Source organism: Caretta caretta, chromosome 6, assembly GCF_965140235.1.
Source record: "Caretta caretta isolate rCarCar2 chromosome 6, rCarCar1.hap1, whole genome shotgun sequence".
NCBI lineage: Eukaryota > Metazoa > Chordata > Testudines > Cheloniidae > Caretta > Caretta caretta.
In genome coordinates, this window is record NC_134211.1 from 15296010 (window position 1) to 15309817 (window position 13808).

General features: G+C 44.3%; 1 protein-coding gene across 1 annotated transcript in view; it reads right to left on the bottom strand.

Moving 5' to 3' along the window:
- Window positions 1–13104, bottom strand: part of LOC125639126 (acyl-CoA (8-3)-desaturase) — a 31007-nt gene extending 17903 nt beyond the window's left edge. The window contains exons 1-5 of the mRNA XM_048855666.2: window positions 12719–13104; window positions 2587–2697; window positions 1852–2049; window positions 399–500; window positions 45–173 (exon numbers count right to left, since the gene is read on the bottom strand). Coding sequence (XP_048711623.1) covers window positions 45–173; window positions 399–500; window positions 1852–2049; window positions 2587–2697; window positions 12719–12946 — 768 coding nt within the window. The 5' untranslated portion in view covers window positions 12947–13104. The remainder of the gene's footprint in view (window positions 1–44; window positions 174–398; window positions 501–1851; window positions 2050–2586; window positions 2698–12718) is intronic.
- Between the last annotated feature and the right edge of the window lie 704 nt (window positions 13105–13808).

The window sequence follows — 13808 nt, forward strand, 5'->3', positions numbered from 1 at the left end:
CTTTTCAGTGGTCTAAAGAATTCCTAACCCACCCCCACACTCACCTCCACAGAGAGAATCTTTCCCAAAGCAAACAAGGAGGGATGCATTGCAATATCAGGGTCCTTTTGGAAGCAGTTGGGCTTGGCATGGTGCTGGGAATGATGGAGAGACCACCACTGTGCTGAAAGCCCCTGCAGGAAAGGAGGAGACCACAGGAATCAGACTACAACACTACCAAAAATTAAATCACCTCATCTGTCACATATTAACCATCTTCCCAGTGTTGCACCACATTCTTCTAATTACATGTACAGTGCAGAATGTCAGTGTAATGCCATCTAAACTGAAAGGGAACCACCCCCAATGGTTGATCAGTTTGCAAAGCAGGGTGAACACCCCCAGTATCAGGCACTTACCTTCAGATGGCTCATCACAAACTCATGAACCAAGTGGTTCCATTTGGTACTGCTGAAAACTGAAAGGTGCCCCAAATCGTGCTGCAGAAAACCAGCCTGAGACTGAAAAAGAATAGGATTCATTCAACAAACAGGGCCAAGTTTTAGTACACGGCTGCATCAGGGCCAGGGTGGTGGTATGCTCAGTCCTACCAATTCCTTGAAAACTGGGAGATCAGTGCTCCCCAACTCAGTGAGACCTTCTCTTCCTAGTACCAGGGAGATGTCCATTCTCTCGAGTGATGTTCTCTCCCTGTACAGTCAGTGCAAGCCAACCCGATGAGAATGCCCTCTGCTGGTATGAAGGAAACCTTTTGTATTGTCAATATACTCTGTCCTAAGGTACCCCTCTGTGTGCAGTGTCCCCTGCCTGAAATCTGTTGAGACTCCATTCAGTGAACTCAAAGGCACTTGCTCCATTTTCACTATCAGAGCATTCAACCCCAGATTGGTAAAAACGTGTTCCTGGTACCAGTAAAGCATTTTTTTTACACTACCAGCTACTTTGGTGGGACGAGAGTAGTGGGTGAAGGGGGGGTTGTGAACTAAGACTGGAGCTAACTCTACAGAAGTAGTTTGAACTCTGTAGAAGAGTACCCTTCCTTTAAGAAGAACCCTCCTCTGGCCTCCTGCCATCTCCTCTGAGCATTAGTAATGCCAAAGGACCAACCAGGCAACTGTGTCTTTCAGTGCTTCTGTGTCCTCAGCTCCAGGGCACCTCATGCTCCCATTTGGGACTCATGAAAAAGCTTGGTTCATACACAGAATGTGTCTCGAAGTTCAGACTCAAAAGATCAAAGACCAGAAACAACCTTTTTGTTATAAGAAGATTGTGTGGAGTGAGGTTGTCTAGCAGACTATGGGAAGGAGATGTACTGATAGTTCTGACTTCATTCACTCAGTCAGAATAAAACAAAAGAAATATTCCACAGGGTTGAGTTCACTACATGCAGCATCTCTGCCTTAGGCTAACTTCTTTACACAGACTCCTGGGAGAAGCTGTGACTAGAGCTGCTGTGAGCCCCTTAGAAACTGCATTTCTGCATCATTGCCTACTGTACTTCCACCAGCTGGATAAGGCTGAGGACTTGAGAAATTGTGAGCTCCCCACATCCATCACTCCTATGACATTTTCTAAGGTGCCTCTGGCTGGGCAAGACAAGAACTCCAGTAACTGTGAACTCCCCCAAATCAGGATTCCAACAGCATTTGCAGTCCTCTGAGTACCTCTACCTGAACCTTTTATCTTTGGTATTGATACAACCTCAGGTGAAGAAAGAGCATCCTGCTAGTCAGGTGACTAGTCACAGGAAAGATAAGGGGGATGGCCATGTAATAGGAATATGTAACTGGCCCCGAGTGTAAGGAAGGGTAAGCTGGTCCCAAACTACATTCTGTGGGTTGAAGACTTTACCTGAGAAATGGTCAGCAACACTGTAGAGATGAGGAAAGGCACTAAAGATGTCCCAAAATACCAAAGAACAAACCATCCAGCAACATCCAGCATCAGAATGTGCAGGAGAAGCAGGAAGAAGAAGAGGTGGTTGGGGTTGAGGAGTCCCATCCTTTCAACAGTGGTGTGCAGCTCCCGGAAATCCTCTACAAGCAATTTCTGTGGAGAGACCCAAAGTTACAGCACTCTTCACTCTGGGTTGGCAAAACAACAGCTTAAGGAGCCGGCAGGTTTACCCTGCTTCTGCTCTGCAGAGAAGCCACCATGGCAATGAAGGAAACATTTTACCAACCGGTTCTATACCCTCTGAAAGGAGATACTGCAACACTACGGAACAGCCGACAGGCTCTGTCCCCATTGCCAGTCTCTGTACCACTGGGGAGATCCTGTGGCTGACACATTCTTCCCTACTGTCGCTGCTATGTGGGATTCACTGTGAGAATTGCGTATTGGGCAGAAGTCTGTGAGAGACTGGACCGGCCATTCCCAGTGTGAGTCACTATGACACCAGGGGAAGCTCTCAGCCAATGTTTCTTCAGCCTTCCTCCACCAGACACTCTGGTTTCTATATGCAATGTGAAGTCTATTGGGGGTTCTGACAGACTGCACATGAATGGAAATGTGGATTTGCATTTTTCTAGAGCATCCTCCCAATTCCAGATCCAGTTGTGTTTCTGGCCTTTTGTACAAACTCACATTTTTGGTGGGCTCAAAGCTTGGTTGATCCAGGGCCAGCTCCCCGATCTGCAGTGAGCTCATGTACTTTCTCACCAGCCCCTTATCAATGTGAAATGCCTCAAAGGGATCCTGAAAAAACATACAAGTGAATGGAGTGAGAAAAATCCCAGAAGATATTACGCTAACATCTTATTAAGAAGATATTAAGCTAGCCGAAGAAAATTATGTTCCATCTCAGCAGGAAGCAACTCTGGATTAAAATTCAGTAAAATACTGTATGTTTTCTGTTCTATTCTGCATCTGAAATCAATACATTAAAATACTCATTAAAAAAAAAGTTTAACTTTTATAATACCCTAAACTGAGTATGCCTGCAACATTTAATTACAAATGTATACTTTCATATAAAACTCAATTTATTTCAACATATTAAATCATGTTAGATCTGTTTCAAACATGAAAAAAAAATCACAAAAAATATCAAAATTGTTCCCCTTTCACTGGGTTCAAAACAGACCCCTTTTCCTTCCTTCCTTCCTTCAATTATTTGTGAATTTTTAAATCAAAACATTTATCCAAAACATTTTTAAAACGGTTATCAGTGTTTCAGAAATTTTGTAAATAAAAAATTAAATTATTTACAATAATGATTTGTATGAAATAAAAGTTTTGATAACCATTTCCATCATGTTTTTGGTAACCCTTTTAATAAAAAAAATGAAAAAAAATCAAAACATTCTGCAAAAAATGAAAAGTTTCAAAAAGGTGAAGTTTTTTGGGACAAATTTCATTTTCACAAGGTAATATTTTCCATGAAAGTCTTTTTGTTCAAAAAAATTTCAGTCAGGACTATGTGTTGTATTTAAAAATAGCTTCAAGAAAAAATCCATATGATAAATCTGCGCTCATACATTTACTCTTAAGATTACTGGAGATGTGGCATTAAAGGGGTATAAAAATTGGTAAGAAAGTCATTCTTGGTAGTTTGGACAATGTTCGATGGATTCAAAACATCTTGCTTCATATCTGGGTCATCTGAAAGAGATGCTCCTATTACAGAAAAAATAATCCTTGAAAATTTGAAAGACCTCCTCCGGTCTCTTTCAACCCTAATATAATATAACAAAATATTTTGAGAGAAATGTTCATTTTGTCTCATTTTAAAAGTATCTTTAGTATCTAGAGCTTTAGTATAATCTATTTGAAAATATTGGTAAAACGTTTCCGTTAATTTATTCAACAGACATTGTAAGCACCTTAAGGCAGGAACTGTCTGTTTGTACAGTACATAGCACAATGAGGTCCTGGTCTATAACTGGGACTCTTAGGCACTACTGCAATATAAATTAATTGTTAATGTTATCAGTAATAACACTATCTGACAAACTCTAATGGGACTTGATCCTACTCCCATTCAAGTCAATGGAAAAAACTCCCATTCATTTTGAATGGTGAAGGATTACGCCTTTAGTATGCATCAACTGTCTTAATAATAAAGCTTTAGACAACTCATTAACTGACACAGAGAGAAGATGGGTGGGGTATTAGACCAACTTCTTAGAAGATCTCTGTGTAGCTCAAATGCTTGTCTCTTCTGCCAACAGAAGTTGGCCCAATAAAAGGTATTACCTCACCCACCTTGTCTCTCTCATATCCTGGGACCAACACCACTACAACAACACTGCAAACAACTTGTTAATTGCCAGTTTTACAATATTTCAGTTGGCAAAATGTTGTTAGAACCACATGCCCTCCAGATCCAGCCACAAATAATTTGAACAAACCCAGTCGCGAGCTCCCATGCTCTTTGACCTTCACGACATTTTGCTTTGTGATCCATTACAAAATACAGAGGAACAAAGAAGTAGGATAGCAGAATATTTTTTTAAATGAACCTGCTCCTTTGTTTTTTGTATTTTCATGACACATTTTCTTCTCCAAAGAGCAACAAATTCTCTTTCTCATGTCCTGAACCTCACAAATATAGATAGATTAGATAGATATTAATGAATGAATGCAACAAACTAACAAACCAAAGTTCAGGAACAATATTTAGCTAGGCTGTGCCCTTCTGGCCCTGATCTCCGAGTCAATACTCACAGACATTGAAATTCTGCCCGGCTTTAGGTAGCCACTGACAAAGAGGCACCTGCTGATCCTCAAGAAAGAGTCAAATTCCTAGCATCACTTGAGTGGAAGCCACCACGTAGCACAACCTCCAGAAGATGCTGTGATAGTTGGAAACTGCGGGTGGTGTTTTGAATCAAAGATGCCATTAGCATCGCAGCATATAGGCACATTTATTAACCATAAATCTATGCTAGTGATGCTGGAGTCAGGACTTGTGGTTGCACATTAACCAGCTGAGTGCTTTGAGAGAGAGGGTATGCTCAGAGCCAGAAATATGTACTCTCACTTTGCCAACATCATCCAAGCCAAAGTCAATACCATCTGTGAAGTGCTCTCCATTTCTTCATTCTCCTCTCCCTCCCCTCCTGAATTTCTGTCTTGGAATCCAGTTTCTTTTATTATGTCCATCTCCAGCCTCCAATCCCATAACGTATTTCCTCAACCTTGTCCACTCCCAGTCATTCTCTTATCCTAAATCTCTCCTCTGGTTTTCTCCCCTCTACCTCCAAACATGCAATTATATCTCCAATCCCCAAATATCCTTTTGACACCACTTGTCTCTTTAACACCCATATCCCTCCTCTCCTTCACCTCTAACCTCATGTGAGCAGTTTACTTCTGTGCCCTCCATTTCCTTTCCTCCAGTTCTCTCTTTGACCCTTTACAGTATGAGCTTCACTCACTTCAGAGTAATCTGTCACCTATATCCCTAATTACTCTCTCCTTTAGCCGTTTCAAATGGGTCTCTTCTCCATCATCCTTATCCTTGACCCCCGCCATTTCAGACACAGTAGAACAAAGACAGAAAAAGTTCCAGTGGCAGAAGATGAGGCTAGACAAATTTGGACTAGCAGTAAGGCACATGTTTTTAATGGTGAGGGTAGTTTACCATTGGAACGACTTACTAAGGGCTCTGGTGGATTTTCTATCAATGGAAATGTTTAAATCAAGATTGGATGTTTTTCAAAAAGATATCGTTTAATTCAAACAGGAATTAATTCAAGGAAGTCTTATTGCCTGTGATGTACAGGAGATCGGACTAGTTGATCACAGTGGTCCCTTCTGCCTTTAGACATTACAAATCTCTGAAACAGACACTTCTCTGCCCAAGGCTTCCATTGTTCTCCACTTTCTTGGTATCCTCTTACGTTTTTGACTTATCCTTCTAGGACCTTCACATACTCCTTTCTCTATCAGAGTCCTCCAGGTCTCTCTTCTTTTCCTTTACATTCTCTCCTTTGGATAACTATATTCAATGACTCTCCCGGGTTCGGGTATCACCTCCACGCTGTTGTTTCCCAAATTTACCTCTCAACCCCAAACTATTACCATCAGTCCAGTTCCACTTCTCCACCTGTTGCCTATATTCTCCCCTTGGAAATCTCATAGCTACTGAAAAGTCAATGGGCCAAACACATTTCTGATCTAAGATCACTGACTTGGTGGGGTTTCACCAGGACTAATTTGCTCCAGTTTCCTATCTTCCAAGTTGACATCATGGGCATCATCTTTGACTCTTCTTTTTGCCTTTCCTCACAGACAGATTCTGCAAACCCAGCCACTTATTTCTCTACAACAAACTAAGATTTCTGAGTAAAGGAAAGATTAGGGAAAAAGTACTTTCCCTCCTTGTGACCTTTTCTTGAACCACTTTACAGCCAAAATGGCACAGGCTTGAAAGCTGAAACTAGCAGGGAAACAACCCATATCGAAGGTCCTTTGAGACTATATCTACACTGCAGCAGGGTGGTGTAATTCTCAGCTCAGGCAGACAGACACACCTGAGCTCTGCTCAAGATAGTGCACTAAATATAGCAGTGTAGCCATGGCAACATAGGCAGTGGCTTGGGCTAGCCAGTGAGGGGCTGTGTCACCACTTGCCCTGCAACCTGGGGTGCCTCCAAACCTAAGCTCCTCACAATCAGCTTGCAGGTCCCACCCGGAGTGTCTGTGTATAGTCACAGCCCTGGTCCACCAGCTCTGACTCTAACAGACTGCCAGCAAATACCAGCCACACTCTGGCTCCCACCAGCTTTGGTTACTACTTGACGGGTGACCCCAACAGGCTTCCAGTCCCAGTTTTTGCCCCCACAAAATGTGTTCTGCACAGTCCAGCCCTCTCCTGGACAGTCCGCTGGTCTGGATTGCACCCCATACTGTCCTACTTACCCCCTTACCAGCTGGGGCGGGTGGTGTGTCTCATTCTCTCCCTCTCATGTTCACGACCCTGCTCCCCAGCAGCTCACTCCCCCATCCCTCTGCTTGTTCCCATCTCTCCAGGTAGCTCCTAGCCCCTCCAACTGCCCATCCCAATGCCATAGAACCTGCTGGACCCAATATTCTGCCCCATCCCTGCTAATGGGGCATCATCCAGAAGATTCTGGTGCCTGTTTGAGCAGCTGGAGGGAGGGTGCATCCCCCATCCCAGGCGACACAGACTGACCAGTGCCCAGTATTGGTAACTGTCCTGATGTTTGTGGGACAGAGCCCGAGTTCAAAGGACTGCCCCACGTCCCTCTGTGCTGTAAAGTGGTTCTGTTAACAGCCCAGTTTTTTCCTACTGGGTCCATGTATGGTGCTGGGCTTGAGGCAGAGCTGATGCATACTTCAGGTGGCAGTCAGGTGGCCATATCTCCCCCCAAGAGGACTGGAGCCTCTGCTATCGCACTGCAGAGCTGACAGCAGAGGCAGCACTTTGTGGGTCACCTACAAGCAGCCATGACAGCAGCCTGGAGACCAGACAGCCCTGCAGTGCCTCATGTCTATCCGCAGAAGGGACTGTGCAGGCCCCAGACCCAGCCAGACATAGAGATCAGAACAGAGCAACAGAAAGATCCCTGAGCACACGTAGCCCTGTTGCCTGCATGCACCAAGCAGTGGAGCTGAAGGTAAGAGAGACCTGGAGAAGGGGTCTGGTGTCTGCACTGGCCTGGACCTGCCACCACATTCCTTCCAACCCCCTGTATAGCAGATGATAGTGCCAACTTGGCCCACTCATCCCTGCCCAAGTCATTACTCAGGGTTAACGCCAGCCCAGGCCAAGGAGTTGAATGTGCAAGTGACCATTGATGCTGGTGTTTGGACAGGGTGGGGGATCCTCTTTATGTATATTGGGGATTATTTTTTCCAACATGTATTACTTTGAACATTGAATTTCATCCACCGTATTGTTGCCCAATCGGCCAGTTTTGTAAGAGCCCTCTGCAACTCTTTTGTAAGAGCCCTCTTGCAATCAGCTTTGGATTTATCTATCTTGCAAAGTTGGAAAATAATACAGCTTCACTGTTCACCCCCTTTTCCTGATCATTAATGAATATGTTAAACAGCACAGGTCTCAGAAACCAAGGATCTGTACTGTTCACCTCCCTCCATTGTGAAAACTGACCATTTATTCCTATCCTTCGTTTCCTATCTTTCAATGAGTTACTGATCCATGAGAGGACCTTCCCTCTTATCCCATTTCTACTTATTTCCCTCAGAGCTGTTGGTGCCAAATATCACAAGACTCAAGATAAAATCACTAGAATTGGCAACACTATTGTAGGCCTGCGACTTGTCTTAATTTTGTCAGCCAACACGTTTAGTCAGTACAATACAGGACTGGGAGTTAGGAGAACCCAGGCTCTAGTACCCGTGTTTGTCACAGTCTTGCTATGTGTTCTTGCACATGTCACTTAAGTAGTCTGTACTCAGCTTCTTTGCCTAAAAATATGGATAATAATCCTTACCCACACTTGTAAAATGCTGTGAGATCTTCAGATGAAAGGTAATGTGTTAACCTAGAGTATACTTATCATCTCAGGGCTAGATTTTTACTTTAGGCACAGTCCTGACCAAGCTGCACCACTCCAACTGTATGTTGGGATGCCTTGTGACTCTGAGCCACACTTCTGAACCACAATTCTTTCCTCCATGCTCAGGAGACCTATACCAACAGTAAACTACTTCCTCCTCATGCTGGCTCAGCTACTCTGGTCCATTCACTTGCTTGGGGTGGTAGTAAGCAGGTGAGTAACCCCACTTACTCCTTTATAAATGAATCAAATGTCAAGGTAGCTTACTCATGGACGTAGGGAATTTGTTACTCCCTTTTAGAAGTACGCAGTGCAGGTAACAATCTAACCCTATGTATATAAAGCACGATATATAGGCAAACTATGTATTTCTTAATAATTGTTTTGGTGTATAAGTACTATGGCGACAGACATGTTACATATAGCTATAGTATGATACACTTTAATGCTACCCACACCTTATCTGGGTACAAGGAGCACAACAATAAAGCAGGGATGGAAAGTGAAAGCAGGTGATGGCTAGCTTTTGGTAATGGGCTGATCAGGGAAGGAAGAGAGAAGCTAAGATGGGGCCATAGAGCAGAAAGGGCATGCAGAACATCAGCAGTTCTGTTACTGGAGCTGACAGCTGTTTGGCATTATGGCATGAGGTAGCAAGACACCTTATGTAGCTGAGTAGGTTGGATACGCCTAAGGCTACTAGTTTCTCCATTTGCGTGTTCCTGTTGGACGGCCTGGATACATAGACAAAGCAGGAATGATGACATTATCATTTAGACTAGTCATTGTATCTTTCAAGGTGCTTCTATAGCCATGACCATAGTATCAGAGTGTCTCAATCTTTTATTATATGGATCTGTACAACACCCCAGGAAGTTAAGGAAGTGCTATTATCTCCATTTAACAGATGGGAAACTTCAGCACAGAGAGATTAAGTGACTTGCCCCATATCTCACAGGGAGGCTGAGACAGCAGATACCTGAACTACTGTTCTCAAGTCCAGTCTACTGCCCTAGCCCCTGGGATATCTCCTTTCATTCACCTGATGTCTGTAGAGTGGCAGTAACATCTAATGGAGGCAAAGTCTCTAATGCACCTTTTGGAAAGGATAGTACTAACAAAGAAGAATCATGAGCCACATTCTTAAAAGGACCATGCACTTTTTTTGTGAAAGAATTTTATTTTAGATTTCCTTATTACCTCTGGCCAGCAATCCTGGGGTTACTGTAGAGAAAGTAATTGTGCTATTAAGGAAGTACATTCAGATCAGTCTCCTTTTGTAAAAAAACAAACAAAACAAAAACCCACACGTAAGCACACAATCTGATCATGAGGAGAAAAAACAGCTTCCTCATGAATTCCTAGCTCCACTACATCCCTTGGAGAAAACCCACCCTCTGAGAATAAGGTAGTCAGCATATCAGAGCCACCCAACTTCCTCACAAGCTGATTAGCTGACTGGTGGTTACCTCTTTCCTCTTGATTCCACTTCCCCTATCTGAAAGTAGGCAGGGAGCTCCCTGCACACTTCCCTCCATGGTGAGAGCTTCAAGACCTTGTATGAGATGGACAAGGGAAGGAAACACACATGATTCCTTCCATCCCCTCATCCTTCTACAGTGAACCCCAGTCCCTTTTATTTCCTGCTTCTATTCCCACAGGCAAAAATCAGACCAACACACACAGGATTGGTGATAAGGAGGTGACATCCAGTTCTGTAGTAAGGCTGATATTTACCAGTATGTCTTGACTTGTATTTCATCACCTTTTCTAAGGAATATTTCTTTAAATCAATAGTGCTCCTCTTCCTTCTTATATTTCTCATGCTGCCCTCAATGCAACTCCAGGGATGCTGGAGCAGTTTTTAATAGTGGGGTGCTGAGAGCCATTTAACCAAACTGTAAACCCTGTATATAATGGAAACCACTTCAAGCCAGGGGGTGCTGCCACACCCCCAGTTCCAGCACCTATGTGCTATTCCCACCCAACCAGTCAGCTTTTTGGTGTGAAACCAGCTAGGAGTAGTGCACAGCTGATAAGATCAAGGTGTATGGATCAGCTTTCAGGGTAGGAAGGTACAAACAGTGTTCTAAAATGCTTCAAAAGTGGAGGTTTACATTTTGAAATTTACTACCAAAAATGATATCCCAGCCCTATGGATTGGCTAACATATCCCAAACACCAGATGTGACTTATATGCGGGAGCTGAATGTGCAAGTGCAGTTATTTTTTTTTTATATATATATTTTTAGGAAGATTGGAAAGGGAAGCAGGAAGAACACCATTTTTACCTGTTAATTTTGTTTCCCAAAACACAGTTAAGAGGCAGGAGAACCGATGAAATTGCAGACATCTTTAGCCCCTTTCTAAACACCACCTTTTCTTTCTCAAGTCCCCCAGCATCTGATAGTGTATCACTTAGCAACAAAAATGAATTATTAGCCATTTAAGGAAAGGGTGAGAGAGGAGTTCTTGCTATTAAAAAGCCAAAAGGAGAAAGCGAATAAAAGAAGTGATAGCCACTCCAAAGGGGAACAAGAAATTAACTTTTATGTGAAGAAAACTGAGCAGTAATACAAAGAAGAATTTAAATGCAATACAGCCATAATGTAACCCAATGATTTCATTGGGACTGTATGTTGTAAGATGCAGCTGTATTTTCAGTCACAGACCAACCGTCATAAAAACTCCTAGGTGAAGAAGGTGGATGAATCAGAAACAATTTAGAAAAATACCTTTGGCTAGTAAAAACTGTCTCTCTCTGATTGTTTCAGGTTGGGCCATAGCCAGCTGCCCAAGTCACAGAGGGTGGCATAAGACTGGAGGCCCCTGAAACAGGGGGTTACAAGGGTATGTTTATGGTCTGCCAGCATACACTGATAATAGGATGTCAGATAATTGAATGTCTGAGACTGATTTTAAAGAGGCATATAAAGGGACATCTACAGTTGGGCGCTAGGGACTGAGAGCAGGAAGCATGGCCTATGGAATATTGGGTTTTGGCTTTGTTTGTCTGCTCAGGGATATCCTTTCACATCTACATAATGTGCCAAGAGTTAACAGATTCTTTTCCACCCACAGAAACAGGAAACTCATCTCTTAGGAACCTGTGACTCCTAGTTCCTCAAAACGGCAGAGTGTTTTACCAGCCAGTTATTATTTCTCCCACAAGAATCCCTCTGTCACGGAGGAGGGAGGGATCTGAGCAAAAAGAACATTTGTTTCTATCTATAGGCATTAGGGGAGGCAGTTTCCTCTGCCTCTCAACTCCCAGCATAAACCACCTCAAGTGACACATCTGTCTATGGGCACCACACTCCAACACAGATTGAATAGGGAAGTTCCGTTGGCTAGAAGTCACCTGAAGTCACCAGCCTAGCGATATCAGTGATATAAAGGATCAGATAAACACTGTGCAGTTTAGGGTGATCGCAGGCACAAATCTCTCTCATATGACAAGTACCTTTCTCCTCAGCCTGCAGTTCTGAGACCTTGCCCCTTCTGTTGCCTTGATAAATCAATCATTGTCTATAGCTCTCCAGTGCAGCTGTCTTAACCCTACAGGTTTCAGAGTAACAGCCGTGTTAGTCTGTATTCGCAAAAAGAAAAAGAGGACTTGTGGCACCTTAGAGACTAACCAATTTATTTGAGCATAAGCTTTCCTGAGCTACAGCTCGCTTCATGGGATGCATACTGTGGAAAGTGTAGATGATCTTTTTATACACACAAAGCATGAAAAAATACCTGCCCCCACCCCACTCTCCTGCTGGTAATAGCTTATCTAAAGTGATCACTCTCCTTACAATGTGTATGATAACCTGGATTTGTGCTGGAAATGGCCCAACTTGATTATCATACACATTGTAAGGAGAGTGATCACTTTAGATAAGCTATTACCAGCAGGAGAGTGGGGTGGGGGCAGGTATTTTTTCATGCTTTGTGTGTATAAAAAGATCTTCTACACTTTCCACAGTATGCATCCCATGAAGCGAGCTGTAGCTCAGGAAAGCTTATGCTCAAATAAATTGGTTAGTCTCTAAGGTGCCACAAGTCCTCCTTTTCTTTTAACCCTACAGAGGCCAATTACTTGGGCCCTCCCCTCTGCTGCCACCAGCATGGCATCCTGCCCCACACAATAATTGATAACCCAACTAACCCACCCCCTGCGCCCCAGTTCAGTTCCCCGCCCTGCGCTCGCTAATAAACCGGACGCCTCTGCCGCTCACCGTGGCGTCCTGCCCCGCGTAGCTGCTGATGACTCGGGCGCCCCCCGGGTGCCGCCGGTAGAACTGGCTGATGTCATAGACCTTCCTGTCGATCACCAGCCACCGCTCCTGCTGCGGGTGCCCCCGGCCCGCGCGGAGCCCGATCTCCTCCCAGGTGAAGCGCCGCGGGGAGGAGCCCGCCGGCTCCGGCTCCTCCATCCCCGCCTTAGGACCCCGCAGCGGAGCCATTCCCCGCCCGCTGTCTCACCACTGAGACCCACTAAACCAGCTGCTCCCCTCTATCATAACCAAACTGCGCACTGTGAGCGAAGCGACCCGCCTCTGCCGCGCCCGTCCCTAATCTATCCGCCTGGACATGCCCTGGGGAACCCATTGGCTCACGAAGGCCCACCCACAACTTCACTTCCCTAAAGCTGCATCCCATCCCTCAAGAGCCCATTGGTTGCCCCGCTCTCTTCAGTCCTAAGCCAACTCACTGGCTATCCCGGCAATCAATCGAGCAGGACAAATCCCAGCCGGGCACTTTACTACTTTATTTTTTAAGGGGGCCCCCGTTGCTAAAATCACTCCCACTCGCCTTTTCCCGCTGAGTCTGTGGGAGCAGGGGAGAAGAGCTGGAATCCCTAGCCTGAAGCTGCTTGTGGAGGGACAGGCTCAGGCTGCCAAGTGAGACTATCCTGCTGCCACCAGCTGTGGCACCTGGTAGATTCCCCTCTGAGCTTCAATAGCTAGGACAATACATAATGAAGGAGACAAGGTGGGGGAGGCTGCAGAGGTGCAACAAATGATTTGACTAGCCTGCAGAACTTTTACTTCTAGTGATGATGCACAAAATAGAAAAGAGCCCGGACATGGCTGTCACAGCCTAGACTGAGTTTTCAGGGCTGGCAATTAAAAATGTAGTGTAACTTATGTTACATTTGATACAAAGGTCATTGAAAGACAATAAACATGAAACCCCACGGTGCTATCTTTACAGACCCTTTTCAGAGTAGAACTACACTTTACATTACTTTGACCCAGACCATGACAAATTTTAAAGATTGTCATTAACACTTTGAATTGTACCTGAAGTGAACGATGACCAGTA